Source organism: Lethenteron reissneri, chromosome 54, assembly GCF_015708825.2.
Source record: "Lethenteron reissneri isolate LAM-NWPU_2019-01 chromosome 54, ASM1570882v1, whole genome shotgun sequence".
Classification (NCBI taxonomy): Eukaryota; Metazoa; Chordata; class Hyperoartia; order Petromyzontiformes; family Petromyzontidae; genus Lethenteron; species Lethenteron reissneri.
In genome coordinates, this window is record NC_083832.1 from 5,229,691 (window position 1) to 5,256,072 (window position 26,382).

General features: G+C 49.5%; 1 protein-coding gene across 1 annotated transcript in view; it reads left to right on the top strand.

Moving 5' to 3' along the window:
• The window catches only part of LOC133356574 (uncharacterized), a 28,524-nt gene extending 11,111 nt beyond the window's left edge, over nucleotides 1-17,413 (top strand). Inside the window, exons 6-8 of the mRNA XM_061574162.1 lie at nucleotides 7,339-7,460; nucleotides 10,222-10,425; nucleotides 16,223-17,413. Coding sequence (XP_061430146.1) covers nucleotides 7,339-7,460; nucleotides 10,222-10,425; nucleotides 16,223-17,128 — 1,232 coding nt within the window. The 3' untranslated portion in view covers nucleotides 17,129-17,413. The remainder of the gene's footprint in view (nucleotides 1-7,338; nucleotides 7,461-10,221; nucleotides 10,426-16,222) is intronic.
• The last annotated feature ends 8,969 nt before the right edge of the window (nucleotides 17,414-26,382 follow it).

Consider the following 26,382-nt stretch of genomic DNA (forward strand, 5'->3'; position numbering starts at 1 on the left):
GTTAACTACCTCGCCTGGTATGCAGGAAGTCGTGGGTTCGATCCCGACCCTGATGCCTGCTGCTGCTGTATATTTGGAGTTTGTGTCTCTCTATCTCATCATCATCACGGTGGCTAGGAGATGTTAAAGCCTTCACCTGGTATGGAGGAGGTCGTGGGTTCGATCCCGACCCTGACGCCTGCTGCTGTATATTTGGAGTTTGTGTGTCTCTATCTCATCATCATCATCATCACGGTGGCTATGAGATGTTGAATCCTTCGGCTGGTATGTAGGAGGTTCGTGGGTTCGATCCCGACCCTGACACTTACTGCTGTATATTTGGAGTTTGCGTGTCTCTATCTCATCATCATCATCATCACGGTGGCTATGAGATGTTGAATCCTTCGGCTGGTATGTAGGAGGTTCGTGGGTTCGATCCCGACCCTGACGCCTGCTGCTGTATATTTTGGAGTTTGCGTGCCTCTCTCCCTCCCCGGTGGTCGCGTGGATATTTCTCAGAATCCTCCGTTGTTTCCCCCTCCACATTTAGTATCAACACGCAATTTAGAGTAATTCGGCTGCTATACATTCCCACGTGATGATGATGATGATGAGCCACTTCGTTAAAGCTCATCATTTGTGATGACCGGGTTCGCTTCTCAAGAAGAGCTCTGTAGCTCAGCGGAGGCCTCGACCTGGTGACATAAACATTAGAAGTGAAGTAGGAAATCGGAGTGCAATGAAATCGTTTGGCGAAGACGTCAACCCGAGCGGGTCCCCTGGCACCGGGAGAGACGTCTTCGTGTCCGTGTTGTTGTCGCTGCGAAGCGGAACTCTGCCCACGTGGGGGGAGGCAGAAGGCGCGGTGGGGGGTCACGGCGCACAGTGCCAGCGGCGGTGGTTGTGGTGGTTGTGGTGGTTGTGGTGGTGGTTGTGGTGGCTGTGGTGGTGGTGGCTGTGGTGGTGGTGGCTGTGGCTGTGGTGGTGGTGGCTGTGGTGGTGGTGGCTGTGGTGGTGGTGGCTGTGGCTGTGGTGGCTGTGGTTGTGGTTGTGGCTGTGGTGGTGGCTGTGGTGGTGGTGGCTATGGCGGTGGCTGTGGTGGTGGCTGTGGTGGTGGTAGCGGTGGCGGTGGTGGCTGTGGTGGTGGTTGTGGCGGTAGCGGTGGTGGCTGTGGCTGTAGTGGCGGTAGCGGTAGCGGTGGCGGCGCGCTGTCTGCACAGCGGCGATGAACAACTCCGAGTTGCGTGGCGCTGCGCCAAGAGACGCGTCGCTGTGCCCCGCGAGCCGGCGCGTGCCCGCGAGGAGCGCGGGGGAGCCGCGTGCGCGTGCACTCGAGGCGAGGTGCGGTCCCACCGCGTTGCAAAGCAGAGAGAGACAGAGAGAGAGGTTTTTTCGTCGGATAATTTTTTTTTTGTAAATTATAAGCGTTGGAATATTTTGTTATAAATTGTGTTTTTTTTATTTTGTTCAATAATATTTGATTTGAAGTTTTCGTGACTGCAGGAATTACTCTTCGGTAAATTTTGATTTAAAGCTTTCGTGACTGCAGGGATTCATCTTCTTGGTTCTTTCGGTAAAGTCACGTAGAAGGGAAATTAGAAAATAAGAAAAATAAAACATAATAAAATAATTCTCACGACGTTTCGGCCACAACGGCTGCGTTTATTTTTATTATTTTATTATTTCCCTTCTACGTGACTTTACCGAAAGAACCAAGAAGATACTATTTGGTTCTTTCGGTAAAGTCACGTAGAAATAATTTAATTAAATAATAGAGTACGATGATTAATCGAAACGTTTCATCGAAACGTTGTACTCTATATTTAACTTATTTTCTTTCTACGTGACTTTACCGAAAGAACCAAAGAGTAAATAATATTTATTATAAATTGATAGATTTTTCTAATTTATTTCTTAAAGTTTTCATTATTTTCATTATTACTTCTTAATTTTGTTAAAACATTTTTTTTATCTAAAACTATTTTAACGTAAACTACTTTTATTTCTCCAGGTGTCAGGTCTCACTCAGCTGTGTAGCTCTTTTTTTAAATCCTTTATATTAAGTTCACTTGCTTGCTTGCTTGCGCGCTTACGACTGTGAAAATATTTCTGTCGTTTTTTAACCCACTTCCCGTGATCCAATCGAGCTGACATTTTCCACACAGACTCGTTGTGCCAGACAATTATTGTTCGTCAAAAAAATTCCCAAAATTTTACACTTTTTAGGCAAAAAAACATTATTTTACATATATTCAAATAGAACGCATTCATGGCTTTGGCTGAACGTCAGAGTGTAAGAGCCCAGAGCGTAACCCCTCCATAGGCCGTGTGGAGTAGCGCAGTTGGTAGCGCCCTCGCTTCCCATGCCAAAGGTCGCGGGATCGATCCCTGCGTCTTCCACAGGCGAATATATTTTTAAATCCTTTATATTAAGTTCGCTGCCACGCATATAAAGGATTTATAGTGAAAAACTTTGTTTTTACGGGTTATACTTATTATTAAATCCTTTATATTAAGTTCACTTGCTTGCTTGCTTACGACCGTGCAAATCTTTCGGTCGTTTTTTAACCCACTTCCCGTGATCCAATCGAGCTGACATTTTGCACACAGACTCGTTGTGAGTGACAATTTATTTGCGTGAAAACATTTTTCCAAAATTTTCCACTTTTTAGGGAAAAAAATGTATACTTAATTTAAAATACCAATGTGATAAAAATGAGACTCTTACTCAAGAAAAACAGAAATGAATAATAAAATAAAACCGATGCCACGCATATAAAGGATTATAGTTAAAAACTTAGTTTTTACGGGTTTATTTTTCAGAAGCGACCCTGGCCATCACAAATGATAGCTGATCAACAAAACGGCTTAGGGGCCGTCCATAAATGACGTCACGCACCTAGGGGGGGGGGGGGTCAGACATTTGTGACGATGTGTGACGAGGGGGGGGGGGGGTTTGAGAAATGCGACGTCACATCAAAATGCGCAACTTTAAATAAATATTGACAACACGTTCTACTTAATTAAATAGACTTCTTAATACATGTTTTCTCCTACAACATCAGAGTGCAGCGCCACATTAAATACGCACTACAATGACAATAGTTTAAAGCGATGTGAAGCATGTTTTATTTTCAAAATGGAAATATGTTTTTGAGGGGGGGCAGAGCTTTGTGACGTCATATTTGAGGGGGGGGGGGTCTGACTTTTTGTGACGCCGTGTGACGAGGGGGGGGGGGGGGGGGAGTCAAAAATTGTCCAAAATCGGGTGACGTCATTTATGGACGGCCCCTTATCATCATCATCATCACGTGGACATTTACAGCAGCCGAATACTCTTAAACGAATGCTAATTCTAAATGTGCAGGGTAAAACCGGAGGAACCGGAGAAATACCCACGCGACCACGGAGAGAGAATCATGCAAACTCCAAATACAGCAGCAGCAGGCGTCAGGGACGAGATGGAACCTACGACTTCCTGTGTACCAGGCGAGGTAGTTAACATCTCCTAGCCACCGTGATGATGATGAGAGAGAGAGACACGCAAACTCCAATATACAGCAGCAGACGTCAGGGTCGGGATGGAACCCACGACCTCCTGCATACCAGGAGAGGTAGTTAACATCTCCTAGCCACCGTGATGATGATGAGACGGAGAGACACGCAAACTCCAAATATACAGCAGCAGGCGTCAGGGTCGTGATCGAACCCACGACCTCCTGCATGCCAAGCGAGGTAGTTAACATCTCCTAGCCACCGTGATGATGATGAGAGAGAGAGGCACGCAAACTCCAAATATACAGCAGCAGGCGTCAGGGTCGTGATCGAACCCACGATCCCCTGCATGCCAAGCGAGGTAGTTAACATCTCCTAGCCACCGTGATGATGATGAGAGAGAGAGACACGCAAACTCCAAATATACAGCAGCAGGCGTCAGGGTCGTGATCGAACCCACGACCTCCTGCATGCCAAGCGAGGTAGCTAATATCTCCTAGCCAACGTGATGATGAGAGAGAGAGACACGCAAACTCCAAATATACAGCAGCAGGCGTCAGGGTCGTGATCGAACCCACAATCCCCTGTATACCAGGCGAGGTAGTTAACATCTCCTAGCCACCGTGATGATGATGAGAGAGAGAGAGAGACGCAAACTCCAATATACAGCAGCAGGCGTCAGGGTCGTGATCGAACCCACAATCCCCTGTATACCAGGCGAGGTAGTTAACATCTCGCCACCGTGGCGCCCGTATGTCGGGCTTGGGCAGGACGCGTTTGCTCGAACGGACGATGATCACAGATGGTCAAGACGAACAACAGAGTGGAAGCCGAGGGATGGAATAGAAACCTACCGGACACCCGAGCGAGGAAATGAGTTTGCGTGTGCAGGTTAAAGGTGGCCTTCATGCAGCAGTGGATTAACCGTGTCTTATGATAATATTCTTAGGTTTTTTCGGTAAAGTCACGTAGGTAAAAAATAAAAATTAATAAAAGTAAAATAAAAATAAAATAAAATCACGACGTTTCGGAGACAACACAAGCTTCCGTCTTCAGGTGGAACCGTCACAGCACGATAGCTGTATCAAGTGAGAGGATACTTGATACAGCTACTTGATACAGCAGTCGTGCTGTGACGGTTCCACCTGAAGACGGGAGCTTGTGTTGCCTCCGAAACGTCGTGATTTTATTTTATTTTTATTTTACTTTTATTAATTTTAATTTTTTACCTACGTGACTTTACCGAAAAAACCTCCGAACATGAATCCTTGCAGTCACGAAAGCTTCAAATCTAGAATCCGATGATAATGATGATGATGATGTCACCGTATTAATTGGCACACCGCAGACAGTTGATTGGCGGGTTATGAGCGGTGGGGTTTAGTGTGGCTTCTGCCGACCCTTCCAGGACGCGTGCCCAGCATGGGAGAGTAGGCCAAATACCCTCGGCAGCAGTGTTCACTCATTGTCAGAGGGCAGCCACTTTCGCCGATAACAGCTGCTCAAAAGCAGCTGCGCTGGGTGGGTGGCACGCGTGGTGCAGGATGTGGAGAGAGGCAATGGCATCCAGAATGGCGTTGGAGGCCAGATATATGGGTCTCTGTGTGAGCCTATGGGTTTATCTGTGAGTCTATGGGTCTCTCTGTGAGTCTATGTATCTGTGTGAGTTTCTGTGAGTTTATCGGGCTCCCTGTGAGTATATGGGTGAGTGTGTGAGGCTCTGTGTGAATGTGTGGGTCTCTGTGTGAGTGTGTGGGTCTCTGTGTGAGTGTGTCTCTGTGTGAGTGTGTGGGTCTCTGTGTGTGTGAGTCTCTGTATGAGTGTGTGGGTCTCTGTGTGAGTGTGTGGGTCTCTGTGCGAGTGTGTGTGTATTTCTGTGCGAGTCTGTGGGTCTCTGTGTGAGTGTGTGTGTCTCTATGTGAGCGTGTTGGTCTCTGTTTGAGTGTGTGAGTCTCTGTGTGAGTGTGTGTGTCTTTGTGTGAGTGTGTGTCTCTGTGTGAGTGTGTGTGTCTCTGTGTGAGTGTGTGTGTCTCTGTGTGAGTCTCTGTGTGAGTGTGTGGGTCTCTGTGTGAGTGTATGGGTCTCTGTGTGAGTGTGTGGGTCTCTGTGTGTGTGGGTCTCTGTGTGGGTCTCTGTGTGAGTGTGTGGGTCTCTGTGTGAGTGTGCGGGTCTCTGTGTGAGTGTGTGGGTCTCTGTGCGAGTGTGTGGGTCTCTGTGCGAGTGTGTGGATCTCTGTGTGAGTGTGTGTGTCTCTGTGTGAGTCTCTGTGTGAGTGTGTGGGTCTCTGTGTGAGTGTATGGGTCTCTGTGTGAGTGTGTGGGTCTCTGTGTGTGTGGGTCTCTGTGTGGGTCTCTGTGTGAGTGTGTGGGTCTCTGTGTGAGTGTGCGGGTCTCTGTGTGAGTGTGTGGGTCTCTGTGCGAGTGTGTGGGTCTCTGTGCGAGTGTGCGGGTCTCTGTGTGAGTGTGTGGGTCTCTGTGCGAGTGTGTGGATCTCTGTGCGAGTGTGTGGGTCTCTGTGTGATTGTGTGGGCCTCTGCGTGTGGGTCTCTGTGTGTGGGTCTCTGTGTGAGTGTGTGGGTGTCTGTGTGAGTGTGTGGGTTTCTGTGTGAGTGTGTGGGTCTCTGTGTGAGTGTGTGGGTCTCTGTACGAGTGTGTGAGTCTCTCTGCGAGCGTGTGGGTCTCTGTGTGAGTGTGTGGCTCTGTGTGAGTGTGTGGGTCTCTGTGCTAGTGTGTGGGTCTCTGTGCGAGTGTGTGGGTCTCTGTGTGAGTGTGTGGGTCTCTGTGTGAGTGTGTGGGCCTCTGCGTGTGGGTCTCTGTGTGAGTGTGTGTGTCTCTGTGTGAGTGTGCGAGTGGGTCTCTGCGTGTGTGTGTGTCTCTGTGTGAGTGTGTGTGTGGGTCTCTGTGTGAGTGTGTGGGTCTCTGCGTGTGGGTCTCTGTGTGAGTGTGTGTGTCTCTGTGTGAGTGTGCGAGTGGGTCTCTGCGTGTGTGTGTGTCTCTGTGTGAGTGTGTGTGGGTCTCTGTGTGAGTGTGTGGGTCTCTGTGCGAGTGTGTGTGTGGGTTTCTGTGTGAGTGTGTGTGTCTCTGTGTGAGTGTGTGTGTCTCTGTGTGAGTGTGTGTGTGGGTCTCTGTGTGAGTGTGTGGGTCACTGTGCGAGTGGGTCTCTGCGTGTCCACTGTGCAAACAGCTGCAGCTGCGGGATCTGGCACCGGGTGTAACGTGTTGCTAGCGAGGCGGTGACGGTGGCATCCACAGCTCTTGGCTGTAACATCAAACCATCACGTGTACTCCTCGCAGTGGCTTCTGGCTGGCCATCAAACAAAGGCGGCGGTCACCGCATCGCTGCTCGCTTTTGGATGCGCTTTTGCTGCCGTCCGGATCGCCCTTCATTTCGATATTATACTTTTAAATAATCAACCATGATTGACAATTCATAATCAACGTTTTTGGGTTTAGATCGCGTTATTTATAAATGTGTCGTAACCCTCCACCACCCGACACGGCCAATCAGTAAAAAAGTGTCACGTTGACAAAAGACAAATAGTTCATTGCTTTAGCCCACCGGTGTGTTGAAGCGTGAAACCACAACATTTACAATTTGAGTAGTACGACGTTTCGCTGGTAATTGCATCTAGCATCATCGGGCAATTCGCCAGAATGGTGAGGGGCTCTGCTCTGTCTCCCGTTCTTATATAGAGCAGCAGCAGGGTGACGTGTGTAGCATGATTGACAAACTTGTTTAAAACTATACATACACGTTGGGCACCATCAACTGGTGAAACCACGTGCGCTGCCGGATCCACGGACCTCTTGACACCTGTGGCTGCCCCCCTCCCCCGACCCTACCCGGCCCTGCTGCTCGTTACAGGCGAAGACGCGGATTACTTCGATGGAGGCTTCCCCCAGGACTGCGCCGAGATTTTCAAGCAGGGAATCACCGATGATGGCATCTACACCATCCAGCCCGCAGCGTCTCGGGAGCCATTCGAGGTTAAGTTTCCTTCCCATGACAGACAGACAGACAGTCGGACAGAGAGGGAGAGAGCGAGAGAGTGAGCGAGAGAGTGAGCGAGAGAGTGTGCGAGAGAGAGTGAGCGAGAGAGAGTGAGCGAGAGAGTGTGCGAGAGAGAGTGAGCGAGAGAGTGAGCGAGAGAGAGTGAGCGAGAGAGTAAGCGAGAGAGTGAGTGAGAGAGTGAGCGAGAGAGTGAGCGAGAGAGAGTGAGCGAGAGAGTGAGCGAGAGAGTGTGCGAGAGAGAGTGAGCGAGAGAGAGTGAGCGAGAGAGTGTGCGAGAGAGAGTGAGCGAGAGAGTGAGCGAGAGAGAGTGAGCGAGAGAGTGAGTGAGAGAGTGAGCGAGAGAGTGAGCGAGAGAGTGAGCGAGAGAGAGTGAGTGAGAGAGTGAGCGAGAGAGTGAGCGAGAGAGAGTGAGCGAGAGAGAGTGTGCGAGAGAGAGTGAGCGAGAGAGAGTGAGCGAGAGAGTGAGCGAGAGAGAGTGAGCGAGAGAGTAAGCGAGAGAGTGAGTGAGAGAGTGAGCGAGAGAGTGAGCGAGAGAGAGTGAGCGAGAGAGTGAGCGAGAGAGAGTGAGCGAGAGAGTAAGCGAGAGAGTGAGTGAGAGAGTGAGCGAGAGAGTGAGCGAGAGAGAGTGAGCGAGAGAGTGAGCGAGAGAGTGAGCGAGAGAGTGAGCGAGAGGTGGGGGTTTACATAAAGCAAAGTTATTATAAAAAAAATATATACGAAATGATGAACGAAGCAAAGTGCCGAATACACTGAGCATCTTCTTGTTTCCACTGATCGTAAAAATAAAAGAGAGGGAGACAGACGGACGGTGTTGCTACGAGCAAGAACACAAAGCAGTAGGATGCAAAGCCATCGATGAGAAATTGTTATCAGCAGGAGAATGCACCAGGGCAGGCTGGAAGAGCAACTTGGTTCCACAGCGCGTAGAGGTGCTGCTCAAAAAAGGGCGGAAAGGGCACGACTCCCATCATGCATTGCGTGCACGTCTTAGACAAGGCCGAGAGCGGCTCGCGATCGAAAAATGTCGTCGGGTCGTATCATGGTTAGGGGGGGTGGGGGTTGATTTGGCCAATTACTTCTTCCCCCGCACATCCGATTAGCAAGGTTGGCTACGTACGATGGGAAAGATGTTCAATATGCATAGAAACATCCCTTCGGGGTCAATCGAATGAGTACAGCAGTGCTACTGTGGGGGGAGGCAAATGGTTTGTCTCCTGTGGAGATATTCGACCCCGTCATAGGAATGTGGAATTCCCACCATTGGCTTTGCAGGGCTATACCTAGGAGATGAGCACCAATGCCTCACTGCTTATTTGAGCAGCAGGAGATCACCTTTGACGTATGATCAAATCTTGTGTTAAAAGTGGGGCGCCACGGTGGCTAGGAGATGTTAACTACCTCGCCTGGTGTACAGAAGGTCGTGGGTTCGATCCCGATCCTGACGCCTGCTGCTGCTGTATATTTGGAGTTTGCGTGTTTCTCTCTCATCATCATCATCACGGTGGCTAGGAGATGTTAACTGCCTCGACTGGTATGCAGGAGGTCGTGGGTTCGATCCCGACCCTGACGCCTGCTGCTGTGTACTTGGAGTTTGCGTGTCTCTCTCTCTCCCCGTGGTCGCGTGGATTTTTCTCCGGGTCCTCCGGCTTTTCCCCTCCACATTTAGAATCAACACCACGCGTTCAGAGTATTTGGCTGCTATACATTTCCACGCGACGATCATTCGTGATGGCCAGGGTCGCTTCTGAAAAATAGTTATGTAGCTCAGTGGGGCCTTAACTGGTAAAATAAAATAAAAAATTGCTTTTCCAGTTCAGTTTTTAAACGCACCCTGTGATGAAATACTTCGTAGAACGTCTGAAATGCCACGCGCATTCGCGAGTTTCAGCAGCTTCGCGACCCGACCGTGGCGAGCTACGATGCCAAGTTTCCAAAAATAACACAGAGAGGCCCCAAAGATAAACTTTTCTAAACTTGAACCTTGAAACGCCGCATGGGCCGGACCCTCTGATCTGGCCCCGGCGACTCCGTCAGATGTTTGCTCGAAAGTCAAGACGTGAAATTCCAACCGTCCGTGCCGTCTGCTGGCTTTCAGATTGCATCACCGTGTCCGATGGAAGCCCTCGGATGAATCAGAATGGGGAGTCTTTGTTTGGACTGGAGGAGGAATCCGATGAGCTATGAAGCTCTTTTTTCACAGGTGTCCAACGAGGGGGCGTGGGTCGGCGAGTTATAACAAACAATAAAAAAACGATGGCAGTGGAAAACAGAGAAGTCACTAAGTTTCGATTTAAAGCTTTCGTGGCTGCAGGGATTCATCTTCTTGGTTCTTTCGGTAAAGTCACGTAGAAGGGAAATAATAAAATAATAAGAATAAAACATAATAAAATACAATTCTCACGACGTTTCGGCCACAACGCAATCAGCCGTCCTCAGGTGAAGAACAGGTCTGTCGGAAAGACAGCGTCTGAATGAACACCACCAAGCTTCCCAGTGGTGATGTTTACTTATTTGATGCTGAATCGACCTAAGGGAGGCCTAGGACCATTTGAGATAATCGTCACTGGTGTTGGCCGTGAGCGGGAATGGAACCCGTGTCGCCGGGTTCATAGCGCAGCGTGCTAACCGCTACACCACCGCTCCCCCATACACACGCGCACACACACACGCACACCCACGCACGCACACACACACACGAACATACACGCGCACACACACGCGTGCGCGCACGCGCAGGCCTTCTGCGACATGGGGACAGACGGCGGTGGCTGGACGGTGTTCCAGCGACGGCAGAGCGGCGCCGTCGACTTCAACCGCACGTGGGGCGAGTACAAGCGCGGCTTCGGCGTGCCGAGCGGGGAGCACTGGCTGGGCAACGACCGCTTGCACGAGCTCACCTGGGGCCCCGCCGGCGCTCACCTGGCGAGGCACGGCGCGGCGGTAAGAGCGGTCGCGCTTTAAAAAATATATACACTGGCAGTCCTCGATTTACGAGCGGGTTACGTTCCGGAGACGCCGTTTGTAAGCGAACGGTTCGTAATTCGGAACTCGATATTTAATTGAAATCCCTCCTGAGATGTGTGCAAACCTGGTGGCCAACTACAAGAAACGTCTGACCTCTGTGATTGCCAACAAGGGTTTTGTCACCAAGTACTAAGTCATGTTTTGCAGAGGGGTTAAATACTTATTTCCCTCATTAAAATGCAAATCAATTTATAACATTTTTGACATGCGTTTTTGTGGACTTTTTTGGAGTACACGCGTATGGTAAGTGTTTTTAAAATGTGTTATGGTTCAATGAAAAAAGTGAAGCGTTAAACTCGTAAATCAGAAATATTGCAGATTTGTTTGTAATACTGCAATAAATGCTGTATAGTAAATATAAAATAAATAAAGCAACAATGAAAAAAAAATCCGCTTTGTTTTCACTTATCTTGATCGCTTGTTGAAAGGGGTGTAATGAGTCCCAGCCACATGCTCGCGGAGGATCACTCCGCCAAACAAAATAGTTCCGCGGTTCGGTTCGTAAGCACGACCAAACCTGACGGAGGTTTATCTTGGTTCTTTCGGTAAAGTCACGTAGAAGGGAAGTAATACAATAATAAAAATAAAACACAATAAAATAATTCTCACGACGTTTCGGCCACAACGCAAGCAGCCGAAACGTCGTCAGAATTATTTTATTATGTTTCATTTTTATTATTTTATTACTTCCCTTCTACGTGACTTTACCGAAAGAACCAACAAGATGAATCCCTGCAGTCACGAAAGCTTTAAATCGAAATTTAAACTGATGGAGGTTCTTTCGTAAGTGCGGATATTCGTTAGTCGGACCTTCGTATCTCGGGGACTGCGTGTATATACCAACCGGCAGCGCACACGCGTGTGCGTCTGTCCGTCCATCTGCCCTCCCGCTTGCCCGCCCGCCCGCCCATCCACCTTCACGTGCATCGGTGGATTACACAAGGACACATCGCGTCATCGCGTTCAACCGCTTCATTGCGCTCTTGAGCAGACGCCCGGTGGATCTTTGAGTTTCATCGGGCTCCGATGTCCGATGAAACTAAACTTGGAGCTTGGAACGCCCGAATGCACAGCAGAGAGCCACCATAGCAGAGCATTCGGTGGTATATCCTGGTTGCACAGGTGATGCAAACTCAACAGGTTTCTCAACAACAACAACGTAAAATTCACAGCAAACAGCTATCGAGGCCTGGGAGATTGAGTGAACAATAGTTGGAGACTGCACCATACGCGGTGGGGCCCCCATACAATTTTTTTTTATTCGGGTCCCATCATGCGCAGTGCAGACTCCCCACTCGTCCCTGTGGAGCAGCGCTTACTGACGGGCGCTTCATCACCATGGCCACAGTCATCACCATGGTCACAGTCATCACCATGGTCACAGTCATCACCATGGCCACTGTCATCACCATGGTCACTGTCATCACCATGGTCACTGTCATCACCATGGCCACTGTCATCACCATGGTCACAGTCATCACCATGGTCACTGTCATCACCATGGCCACTGTCATCACCATGGTCACTGTCATCACCATGGTCACAGTCATCACCATGGTCACAGTCATCACCATGGCCACTGTCATCACCATGGCCACAGTCATCACCATGGTCACTGTCATCACCATGGCCACAGTCATCACCATGGTCACTGTCATCACCATGGCCACTGTCATCACCATGGTCACTGTCATCACCATGGTCACAGTCATCATCATGGCCACTGTCATCACCATGGTCACAGTCATCATCATGGTCACTGTCATCACCATGGTCACTGTCATCACCATGGCCACAGTCATCACCATGGTCACTGTCATCACCATGGCCACAGTCATCACCATGGCCACTGTCATCACCATGGTCACTGTCATCACCATGGCCACTGTCATCACCATGGTCACTGTCATCACCATGGTCACTGTCATCACCATGGCCACTGTCATCACCATGGCCACAGTCATCACCATGGCCACTGTCATCACCATGGTCACTGTCATCACCATGGTCACTGTCATCACCATGGTCACTGTCATCACCATGGCCACAGTCATCACCATGGTCACTGTCATCACCATGGTCACTGTCATCACCATGGTCACAGTCATCACCATGGTCACTGTCATCACCATGGTCACTGTCATCACCATGGTCACAGTCATCACCATGGCCACTGTCATCACCATGGTCACAGTCATCACCATGGTCACTGTCATCACCATGGCCACTGTCATCACCATGGTCACAGTCATCACCATGGTCACAGTCATCACCATGGTCACAGTCATCACCATGGTCACTGTCATCACCATGGCCACAGTCATCACCATGGTCACTGTCATCACCATGGTCACAGTCATCACCATGGTCACAGTCATCACCATGGCCACTGTCATCACCATGGTCACAGTCATCACCATGGTCACTGTCATCACCATGGTTACTGTCATCACCATGGCCACTGTCATCATCATGGTCACAGTCATCACCATGGTCACAGTCATCACCATGGCCACTGTCATCACCATGGCCACTGTCATCACCATGGCCACAGTCATCACCATGGCCACAGTCATCACCATGGTCACTGTCATCACCATGGCCACAGTCATCACCATGGCCACTGTCATCACCATGGTCACAGTCATCACCATGGTCACAGTCATCACCATGGCCACTGTCATCACCATGGTCACTGTCATCACCATGGCCACAGTCATCACCATGGTCACAGTCATCACCATGGTCACAGTCATCACCATGGTCACTGTCATCACCATGGCCACTGTCATCACCATGGTCACTGTCATCACCATGGTCACTGTCATCACCATGGCCACAGTCATCACCATGGTCACAGTCATCACCATGGCCACTGTCATCACCATGGTCACTGTCATCACCATGGCCACAGTCATCACCATGGTCACTGTCATCACCATGGTCACTGTCATCACCATGGCCACAGTCATCACCATGGTCACTGTCATCACCATGGCCACTGTCATCACCATGGCCACAGTCATCACCATGGTCACTGTCATCACCATGGTCACTGTCATCACCATGGTCACAGTCATCACCATGGCCACAGTCATCACCATGGTCACTGTCATCACCATGGCCACTGTCATCACCATGGCCACTGTCATCACCATGGCCACAGTCATCACCATGGTCACTGTCATCACCATGGCCACTGTCATCACCATGGTCACAGTCATCACCATGTTCACTGTCATCACCATGGCCACTGTCATCACCATGGCCACTGTCATCACCATGGCCACAGTCATCACCATGGCCACTGTCATCACCATGGCCACTGTCATCACCATGGCCACAGTCATCACCATGGTCACAGTCATCACCATGGCCACTGTCATCACCATGGCCACTGTCATCACCATGGCCACAGTCATCACCATGGTCACAGTCATCACCATGGCCACTGTCATCACCATGGCCACTGTCATCATCATGGCCACTGTCATCACCATGGCCACTGTCATCACCATGGCCACTGTCATCACCATGGTCACTGTCATCACCATGGTCACTGTCATCACCATGGTCACTGTCATCACCATGGCCACAGTCATCACCATGGCCACAGTCATCACCATGGCCACAGTCATCACCATGGCCACTGTCATCACCATGGTCACAGTCATCACCATGGTCACTGTCATCACCATGGTCACAGTCATCACCATGGTCACTGTCATCACCATGGTCACAGTCATCACCATGGCCACAGTCATCACCATGGTCACTGTCATCACCATGGCCACAGTCATCACCATGGCCACTGTCATCACCATGGTCACAGTCATCACCATGGTCACAGTCATCACCATGGTCACTGTCATCACCATGGTCACTGTCATCACCATGGCCACTGTCATCACCATGGCCACAGTCATCACCATGGCCACAGTCATCACCATGGCCACTGTCATCACCATGGTCACAGTCATCACCATGGTCACTGTCATCACCATGGTCACAGTCATCACCATGGTCACTGTCATCACCATGGTCACAGTCATCACCATGGCCACAGTCATCACCATGGTCACTGTCATCACCATGGCCACAGTCATCACCATGGTCACTGTCATCACCATGGCCACAGTCATCACCATGGCCACTGTCATCACCATGGTCACAGTCATCACCATGGTCACAGTCATCACCATGGTCACAGTCATCACCATGGTCACAGTCATCACCATGGCCACAGTCATCACCATGGCCACAGTCATCACCATGGCCACTGTCATCACCATGGTCACAGTCATCACCATGGCCACTGTCATCACCATGGTCACAGTCATCACCATGGTCACTGTCATCACCATGGTCACAGTCATCACCATGGTCACAGTCATCACCATGGTCACTGTCATCACCATGGTCACAGTCATCACCATGGCCACTGTCATCACCATGGCCACTGTCATCACCATGGTCACAGTCATCACCATGGTCACAGTCATCACCATGGTCACAGTCATCACCATGGCCACAGTCATCACCATGGCCACAGTCATCACCATGGCCACTGTCATCACCATGGTCACAGTCATCACCATGGCCACTGTCATCACCATGGTCACAGTCATCACCATGGTCACTGTCATCACCATGGCCACAGTCATCACCATGGTCACAGTCATCCCCATGGTCACAGTCATCACCATGGCCACAGTCATCACCATGGTCACAGTCATCACCATGGTCACTGTCATCACCATGGCCACAGTCATCACCATGGTCACTGTCATCACCATGGTCACTGTCATCACCATGGTCACAGTCATCACCATGGTCACTGTCATCACCATGGCCACTGTCATCACCATGGTCACAGTCATCACCATGGCCACAGTCATCACCATGGCCACAGTCATCACCATGGCCACTGTCATCACCATGGTCACAGTCATCACCATGGCCACTGTCATCACCATGGTCACAGTCATCACCATGGTCACTGTCATCACCATGGCCACAGTCATCACCATGGTCACAGTCATCACCATGGTCACAGTCATCACCATGGTCACAGTCATCACCATGGCCACAGTCATCACCATGGCCACAGTCATCACCATGGCCACTGTCATCACCATGGTCACAGTCATCACCATGGCCACTGTCATCACCATGGTCACAGTCATCACCATGGTCACTGTCATCACCATGGCCACAGTCATCACCATGGTCACAGTCATCACCATGGTCACAGTCATCACCATGGCCACAGTCATCACCATGGTCACAGTCATCACCATGGCCACTGTCATCACCATGGCCACTGTCATCACCATGGTCACAGTCATCACCATGGTCACAGTCATCACCATGGCCACTGTCATCACCATGGTCACAGTCATCACCATGGTCACAGTCATCACCATGGTCACAGTCATCACCATGGTCACAGTCATCACCATGGTCACTGTCATCACCATGGGCACAGTCATCACCATGGCCACAGTCATCACCATTGTCACTGTCATCACCATGGGCACAGTCATCACCATGGCCACTGTCATCATTGTGTTGTTCCATGGCCCTGTACCGTTCCCGTTACGCTGCAAAGTGCACCGAAGCCGACTCTACCGAGGGCGATGTCGGCACGTCAGATAATGACTGACCGTGACTGATTGACCATCGCCGTTCTTTGTGCCCCCTGACCCGCCAGCGCCGGGCGAGACGCCTCGATGGCGCCAGCGGCGGTGACGGTGGCGGCGGCGATGGGACCGGTGGCGCCGGCGGAGCGAGCCTGCGCGTCGAGCTCGAGGACTGGCACGGCGTGCGCCGCCACGCGCTCTACGCTCGCTTCCGCGTGGCGCCCGAGCGCGAGCGCTACCGCCTGACGGCGCGCGCCTACCGGGGCGACGCCGGCAACGCCCTCACCTACCGGCGCGGCTACAGCCACGACGGGCGGCCCTTCTCGACGCCGGACCGCGACCACGACGCGTACGCGGCGGGCAGCTGCGCCGCCTACTACGCCGCTGGGTGGTGGTTCGACGCCTGCTTCGCCGCCAACCTCAACGGCCGCTACTACCGGGGCGGCCGCTACCGCGGAGCCGTCACCGACGGCATCTTCTGGGGCACGTGGTACCTGCTGAGCGACTACCGCTCGGGGCGCAAGTACACCTTCAAGTTCGTGGAGATGAAGACGAAGGCCGGCGGATTTCTGAGAGTGGGGAGCGGAGGCTCCCCGTTCCGGTCTCCCGTCGCGAAGCGCGTTTGGGGTTTTTGTTTCGCGACGGGAATTGGACGCGCTGCGACGGACGTATTAGGGAACACAATTTTTGTTTTTCGTGACGCGGCCTGCCGAATCGGGTGGAACGCGATCGAGCGATCGGAGCTGTGTCACGCGAGTAGGAATCGGCTGCCTCGGCGTAGCATCATCGCACGAGGCAGCGGGATGCTGCTGGATGTTTCTAGATGCTACCCACGCGCCTCAAGCCTTTGTTCGGCCTGCGTACGCATCTCACGTGTCATCGCGGACCGTGCTTTACCCTACAATATATTTATTAGTACAACGCGATTTTTCCGTAACGCGTTGTTCTTCACGAACGCAACAACTGCCGCGTCATAGGAGAACAGACTGCACAAAAATCTACGGAGGCAGTCGTCCTCCAACAACAACGTGGAGAGCAGAGGAGTGACATTCACAATGAGCGGAGCGCCGGGCGGCTAAAACGAAGCAAGTCGGCACAGTAAGGGGGGTACAGCTGCCAGTCATCTCAGTCAGTTGACGCATGGCACCACCTGGGTCTGTTCCGTGACCTCCTGTCAGCAGCGAGCTTTCGAAACTTCACGTGGCCTCACCACGGGCACCTGGCCTGGCACAAGCGCCGTGGTGACATCACCATCACTTCGTGGCGAATGAGCGGCTGTTGCTTTTGGATACGGAGGTGGGGGGGAAGGGGGACCGCTGGTTGGAGACTTTGAAGCCGCAGGCGTCATGGCAGAACGGTGGAAGGCTGCGTTGGCCGGTGATCTGTTTGTATGGATGTATTTATTTATTGCCTGGTGTCGTTCCATTGCAGGCGTGCATTTTCAAGTTGTGTTGGAAGCATGCTCAGCAGGCTCAGGGAAGCTCTCTGCGATAGAGGACTTTTCTTTTGTCTTCTTGGTTCTTTCGGTAAAGTCACGTAGAAGGGAAATAATAAAATTATAAAAATAAAACATAATAAAATACAATTCTCACGACGTTTCGGCCACAATGCAAGCAGCCGTCATCAGGTGAAGAACAGGTCTGTCGGAAAGACAGTGTCTGAATTTCATTCAATCTCATTCAAACTCTGTCTTTCCGACAGACCTGTTCTTCACCTGAGGACGGTTGCTTGCGTTGTGGCCGAAACGTCGTGAGAATTATTTTATGTTTTAGTTTTATTATTTTATTATTTCCCTTCTACGTGACTTTACCGAAAGAACCAAGAAGATGAATCCCTGCAGTCACGAAAGCTTTAAATCGGACTTTTCTTTGTTCATGTCCATCTTCACAAAATGTCACTGGAAATGAAGATACAGCGTTTTGTCTGAGAGAGGGGCTGTGATGGTGGTTATCCGGAGGTGGGGGTTGGCGGACCATGGCTGGAGACTTTTTAAATCCTTTATATTAAGTTCACTTGCTTGCTTGCTTGCGTGCTTGCGTGCTTGCTTGCTTACGACCATGCAAATCTTTCGGTCGTTTTTTTTTAATGCTTTATATTAAGTTCACTTGCTTGCTTGCTTGCGTGCTTGCGTGCTTGCTTGCTTACGACCGTGCAAATCTTTCGGTCGTTTTTTAACCCACTTCCCGTGATCCAATCGAGCTGACATTTTGCACACAGACTCGTTGTGCGTGACAATTAATTTTCGTGAAATCTTTTTTTCCAAAATTTTACACTGTTTAGGGAAATGTTTTTAAATATTTAATTACCAATTGCTTAATGCTAGCAGACAATCATCTGACCCATAGGTGGCAGCCATCTCAAGCCAGAGGACGAGAGGACTCTAGCCGCCACGCATGTAAAGGATTTAGAGTGAAAAACTTTGTTTTTACGGGTTAATTTTATTTGAAGTCTAGTACACAGCACCGGTCACATTGTTCGATAGCCACACAAAAGCCCCCACTGCTGCTGCTGCGATGAGCGGAGTTCGCCGTGATGCTGGTTCATGCTCCTTGACACAGCTCAGCGGACGGGACAATTATCGGCTTGAGAATTCACGTATTTTGTATTTTAAGCACTGCTCCCGTGGGATTTGTAAAGAAAAAAGTTTAGCGGAAAGGCCGCGTGTTGGCTGATGTAGAACGACACGACAATTACAGAGGCTGACGGCAGAATATCGTTCATTACCGGAGCAACTCTACCGTTGCAGAATTCTGATGCAGTGGGACATTAAAAATTTTGTACTCGTCAATGTTTTCAAGTTTCAGTCGTCTTCAAACACTCATACCAAGTATAACCCGTAAAAACAAAGTTTTTCACTATAAATCCTTTATATGCGTGGCGGCGAGAGTCCTTTCGTCCTCTGGCTTGAGATGGCTGCCACCTATGGGTCAGATGATTGCATGGCAGCATTAAGCAATTGGTAATGAAATATAATATTTTTGTCCTAAAAACTGTAACATTTTGAGAAAAATGTTTCACGAACATTAATTGTCACGCACAACGAGTCTGTGTGGAAAAGATCAGCTCGATTGGATCACGGGAAGTGGGTTAAAAAACGACCGAAAGATTTGCACGGTCCTAAGCAAGCAAGCAAGTGAACTTAATATAAAGGATTAAAAAAAAAGGATGCAATTTCTTTACAAATATACGGATCTACGGGGAGACCGCAAAGCTCAGAGGGCAGAGCGTCGAGCCGGCAACGCTGAGGGCCTGGGTTTGAATCCGGGTTGAAGCTGCTGCCCGCGGTTAAACTGGGTTCAAGCGTAACGGATTGATGGTCTCAAAATGAAACACATCACTCTTTGGTTCATTTCGGTAAAGTCAGGTATAAAGAAAATAAATTAAATAATAGAGGACGACGTTTCGATTGCAACACAAGCAACTGTCATCAGATAGAGCTAAATTTGAGAGAGAGACTAAACACAAACACGGAGACACACAGACAGACACACAAGCAGAGAGAGACAACACAGAGACACACAGAGAGAGACACACAACATAGACACACAGAGAGAGACACACAACATAGACACACAGAGAGAGACACAGAGAGAGACACACAACATAGACACACAGACAGACACACAAGCAGAGAGAGACAACACAGAGACACACAGAGAGAGACACACAACATAGATACACAGAGAGAGACACACAACATAGACACACAGAGAGAGACACACAACATAGACACACAGAGAGAGACACACAACATAGACACACAGACAGACACACAAGCAGAGAGAGACAACACAGAGACACAGAGAGAAAGACACACAACATAGACACACAGACAGACACACAAGCAGAGGGAGACAACACAGAGACACACAGAGAGAGACACACAACATAGACACACAGAGAGAGACACACAACATAGACACACAGACAGACACACAAGCAGAGAGAGACAACACAGAGACACACAGAGAGAGACACACAACATAGACACACAGACAGACACACAAGCAGAGAGAGACAACACAGAGACACAGAGAGAGACACACAACATAGACACACAGACAGACACACAAGTAGAGAGAGACAACACAGAGACACACAGAGAGACACACAACATAGACACACAGACAGACACACAAGCAGAGAGAGACAACACAGAGACACAGAGAGAGACACACAGCATAGACACACAGACAGACACACAAGCAGAGAGAGACAACACAGAGACACAGAGAGAGACACACAACATAGACACACAGACAGACACACAAGCAGAGAGAGACAACACAGAGACACAGAGAGAGACACACAACATAGACACACAGACAGACACACAAGCAGAGAGAGACAACACAGAGACACACAGAGAGACACACAACATAGACACACAGACAGACACACAAGCAGAGAGAGACAACACAGAGACACACAGAGAGACACACAACATAGACACACAGACAGACACACACGCAGAGAGAGACAACACAGAGACACACAGAGAGACACACAACATAGACACACAGACAGACGCACATCCAGAGAGAGACAACACAGAGACACACACAACATAGACACACAGACAGACGCACATCCAGAGAAAGACAACACAGAGACAGAGAGACACACAGCATAGACACACAGACAGACGCACATCCAGAGAGAGACAACACAGAGACAGAGAGACACACAGCATAGACACACAGAGACCCAATGCCTCTGTGTCGAGGCCTTAAATAGAGAGAGGGGGGCGGGGTGGGGGTTGGGCAGAGAGAGAGGTGGGTCTGTTGGTGGCGCAGAGAAATTAGCATGTCAATGAATCCACCCCGAAGCGACCGAGGGAAAGAAGAAGATCGAATGGCCCTATGAGAGCCTGGTAATTCCTGCAAGACACGAAAGCTTCAAATAAAGTATGAAACACATCATTTGACGATTCTGCATTTGGAAGCTCTGCGACAACAACAGACAGAGCGAGTTAATAGAAAGCGTGTAAAAATCAGTTCTACATAATTGAGTTTTCAATCTCGATGATTTGAAAGTGCACCGTTCCAGTGGCTTCCTAATATCGGAAGCAAGAGTGTTCCAGACGGTTGCAGATGCTGACCGTCTTTATTCGACGACGAGCCAAAATCCGCTGCTGCAAGGATGACCGGAGATCGCGTGATGACCGGAGTTCGCGTGATGATTTACGCACCTTGACGAGATCACACAAGTTATTGTGGTTCATTTGTGGCGAGAACTTTGCGCGTGTAACGAGTGCAACCAGATAACTAATTATTCGTTCGGCAACCAGCAGCCAATGCAGCTCTGCGAGCACTGGACGGACGCGGTCACAGTTACTGGTCTCAGCACGGTCACCGAATGACTACACAACAACAACAACAAACACCCATTGCAGTGAATTTAGTTTCGTGCTTTATATGTCTGTGTGGCAGCTGCGAGAGTTAAAACATCACAGCTTGACTGCGGAGCGATAAACAATCTCATAGCAGAGTTTGTGGGACAGAAGAACGAGGGCACTTGAAGGAGTTTTTAAAATTGTCCTTTGACCCCCCCGACCCACCGCCCCTGCCCCCTTCTCAGAGGTCGCAACCAGGTACCCGATACCCGTACCCTACCCGATACCCGGCTACCCGTACCCATCAGGGTACGGGTACGGGTAGCCGTTTGCGACCCTGGTGCGGCCGGGTACGGGTAGACCGTGAGTCACTGGTGAGTAACTGTTTGTCACTCATTTCCCAACGTCTTGTCTCTTCTCACAATTCAAGTTCCTAGAATCAACCCACCCGCGCCTGCAACATGGCTTCATCCCAGAGGTCGCAATCAGGTACCCGATACCCAGTGGCGGCTCCTGCTAAATCTCTCAGGGGGGGCAAATGTCTGGATGATTGATAAGGATAAGGTCCACCCATGCAATGGATAAATTAACAGCTTAAGCATGTAAAGGCAACTTCACTTTTTTAATATTAATGAAAAATAAAGTGACTCTTACAATACATCTTGTTTGTTTCTATACTCACTATTAAAACAAACCACTCAAGTTTATTTTATTAAAGATTCCACTAGATTTTGATTTAAAACTTTCGTGACTGCAGGGGATTCATCTTCTTGGTTCTTTCGGTAAAGTCACGTAGAAGGGAAGTAATAAAATAATAAAAATAAAATATAATAAAATTATTCTCACGACGTTTCGGCCACAACGCAAGCAGCCGTCCTCAGGTGAAAACCAGGTCCGTCGAGGCGACAGAGTCTGAATGAAACAGCACACGAGCTTGGAGCATATATATAAGCTGGGCGCCTTGACAAAGGAATTTGCATATCAAGAGGAATTTAGCATATTTATGGGAAATGCAGGAATGTGATTAGTACTGCATATGCATGTGCACTATGCAGGATTAACAGCATCAAAGGGAGCTGCAGTTGCTGCTGCTGCTGCAGTTGCTGCAGTTGCTGCTGCTGCTGCAGTTGCTGCTGCAGTTGCTGCAGTTGCTGCTGCTGCTGCAGTTGCTGCTGCAGTTGCTGCTGCTGCAGTTGCTGCTACTGCTGCAGTTGCTGCCTTATCCATTTTAATATAACACTATGTATTATTCTACCCACCCTAATGTGTATCACACTGCTATATATTTACTATACAATTACGACACCATACATTACTCTGCACACTGCACCATGCCAGTGAGTGGAACGTTGTGGCCGAAACGTCGTGAGAATAACTTGCGTTGTGGCCGAAACGTCGTGAGAATAATTTTATTATGTTTTATTTTTATTATTTTATTACTTCCCTTCTACGTGACTTTACCGAAAGAACCAAGAAGAAGATTCCACTAGGTGGCGATAAATTATATTGTTGGATGAAACGTGCTTACGTATGATGACGTAAGCACGTTAGGGCTTGCCCTCCCGGAAGCCATAGAGAATGCATTGGAGCGCCCTCCGTTCGAAAAAAACATCATTCAATGTAAGTCTATGGGGCCACTCGGGGCGATTCTCAGCCGGAGTGAAATCGCCCAAAAAGAGGCGGTACTCCACAGAACGTGACATGACGCTGATTGGACTATATCCAGAGGCTGACAGTGACGGCTAGCGTGACTCTGTGGTTCAATGACATTGGTGGTGCGTCGCCCAATCGCCCTAATGAAGAAACCGCCCCTGCCGATACCCGTACCCTCCCGTACCCGGGCGGTATGGGTACGGCCGGGTACGGCCGGGTACGGGTACCCGTTTGCGACCCTGGAGCGGCCGGGTACGGGTAAGGAATCAAAACCCGTTTGCGACCTCTGCCCCTTCTGCAGCCTGTTGTGTGATGCGCTGCTCTCTGTGAGATTGCATCATGGATGTTGTCGTCGCGTAAGATGGCAACGGCGCAGTTGGAATTGGGGACAATTTACGTTTTTATCAAAATCAGTCTCCCCCACTGCATGTGAGTTGTGGAGGTTGTTTGACCATACTTCACCGCGTTGGTCAGCGCAGGTTGATACGAAATTGGGGGGGTGGGTGGTGCACAGGATCGGTTCATGTATCACTCGCCACCGATGTTTGCCGTGCCTGGGAATCAAACTCAGGTCACGTGATGGTCTGCGAACAGTGCATTGTGTCAGTCGGTGTGCCTCCACTTGCCCCGTCGTGACGATTAAACTAAATAAGAAATTAGAGATTTGTACCCTTGCTCCATATGAAGCTATTCATTTTTCCTTTTTTACATTTTTATTTGACTGATAAACATTTACCAAAGTTATCATTGTCGCGTGCGAAAATACGTTTTTAATGAAAGGTAACAACCATTTACTCAGCAGCATTTTAATGAAAGGCGGCGACGTCATTTACAAAATCCTTCATGGTTTTTCAAGTTTTACGAATCACGAGCAGACGACAACACTGCGCCGTGTCACAATAACAGTCCCTACGAGTTCAGACGAAGCACACAAGATTACCACTGGCACGCTCGCCCTCTCTTCCGTATCGCTCTCAATTGAGCAAGAGGTAAAGGTGCAGCCCTGCATTTGTCTGCTCCCAGCCACTGCTGGCAGAAGGGCCTGCACTGGACGGAGCTCTGAAGAGCCCCTCGAGAGAGAGAGAGTCCCGCTAGATCAGGGGTCCACAACCCTCAGGCCGTGGACCGGTACCGGCCCATGTCCTGTTAGGAACCGGGCCACACAGCAGCAGGAGGTGAGAGCGGTGAATCCGCGCGTGGGCCAGAGGTCGCAAACGGGTTTTGATTCCTTACCCGTACCCGGCCGCACCAGAGTCGCAAATGGGTACTCGTACCCAGCCGGGTACGGGTAGCCGTTCCCTACCCGTACCCATACCCTACCCGAAATGAGTGACAAACGGTTACTCACCAGTGACTCACAGCCTACCCGTACCCGTACCCGGCCGCACCAGGGTCGCAAACGGGTACCCGTACCCAGCTGGGTACGGGTAGCCGGGTATCGGGTAGGGTACGGGTATCGGGTACCCGGTTGCGACCTCTGGCGTGGGCCGCCCCCATTGTTTTATTGACCACTTCCATCCGCAACTTTTTCCCGCACTGCGTACTTGTCTCAGCCACGGTTGTGCTAAGCCCACAAGCTCTAACCCCTAGCCACAATGAGTAGAAAACAAACGTAGCTGGAGAGCTTCTTTGAAAAGGGGGAAAGACCCAATGATGACCCCCCCCACCCCCCCGGTCCGTGAAAAAATGTCTTCCACGAAACCGGTCCCCTGGTGCCAAGAAGGTTGGGGACCGCTGGGCTAGAGGGTCATTCTTTGCCTGCTCTTCCACGCTGGCCGGTCATCTTGGAAGGGGTTGGAGTACTTTTTCAGTTTTCAGTTTATTTGGTATAGTCCTGTGAGCCATTCGGCTCTTGAATTGGGTGCAACCGTAGCAAAACAAAAACATGAAATAGAAAACATCTTCAAGTGACTATGCGCAAACAGAAAAATCCAGGAAAAAACTGCAAAGACTTCCAGAAAAAAAAGCACCGTACACCAACGCTGTGTGCAAAAATGCCACATTTACCCCCGCACGTCTTGCCAGTCGACTACTTGTGATGCACCCATTTATATTGCTGTGTGTCCGTATGAATGTATGTATGTTGAACTTCTTTCGCACCATACGAAGCCAACCGTCGTAACCGGAGGTGCGAGGACAACAAACTATGCATGTATGTATGTTGAACTTCTGCACCACGTGTAGCCAAATCGTGGTAAGCGGAAGTGTGGGGGAAGGACAACAATCGATGTACGTACTTTGAACTTCTTTCGCACCGTACGTAGCCAACCGTGCTGAGCGAAGGTGTGGACAGAAGGGGGGGGGGGGTGGAATAACAAAAAAACGTATTGTTTCAACTGCTGCGCCAGGAGATGGAAATGAGCTGCACATAACCGTGGCAGCATCTATGAATTGGGTAGTAATCATAAGTTGACGTCTTCTTGGTTATTTCGGTAAAGTCACGTAGAAGGGAAATAATAAAATAATAAAAATAAAACATAATAAAATAATTCTCACGACGTCTGTCTTCCCGACAGACCTGTTCTTCACCTGAGGACGGCTGCTTGCGTTGTGGCCGAAACGTCGTGAGAATTATTTTATTATGTTTTATTTTTATTATTTTATTATTTCCCTTCTACGTGACTTTACCGAAAGAACCAAGAAGATGAATCCCTGCAGTCACGAAAGCTTTAAATCGAAATATAAGTTGACGTCTTAGTTAGAAATCCAGCAGAATGGCTTTAGGGGCAAACGCCAATCTTTAAAATGAAGAGCTACACTGCTCAGTGGGCCTTAGCTGGTAAGATAAAAAGTGTATAGTTTAGTTATAGTTTAAAAAGTTGTAACAATACCATCATGCCGATGGGAGAGTGTGCCCACCGTGTTTGGGTGGATTGTTATGAATCCAGCGGATGGCTTCAGAGGCGAATACAGCTCTCAAAAAGAGCTATACAGTTCTAGATTTGAAGCTTTCGTGACTGCAAGGATTCGTACTCTTAGGTTTCTTCGGTAAAGTCACGTAGGTAAAAAATAAAATTAAAATTAATAAAAGTAAAATAAAAATAAAATAAAAAAATTACGATGTTTCGGAGGCAACACAAGCTTCCGTCTTCAGGTGGAACTGTCACAGCACGATTGCTGTATCAAGTAAGATACAGCTACCGTGCTGTGACGGTTCCATCTTACTTGATACAGCAATCGTGCTGTGAAGGCTTCCACCTGAAGACGGAAGCTTGTGTTGCCTCCGAAAAGACGTGGTTTTTA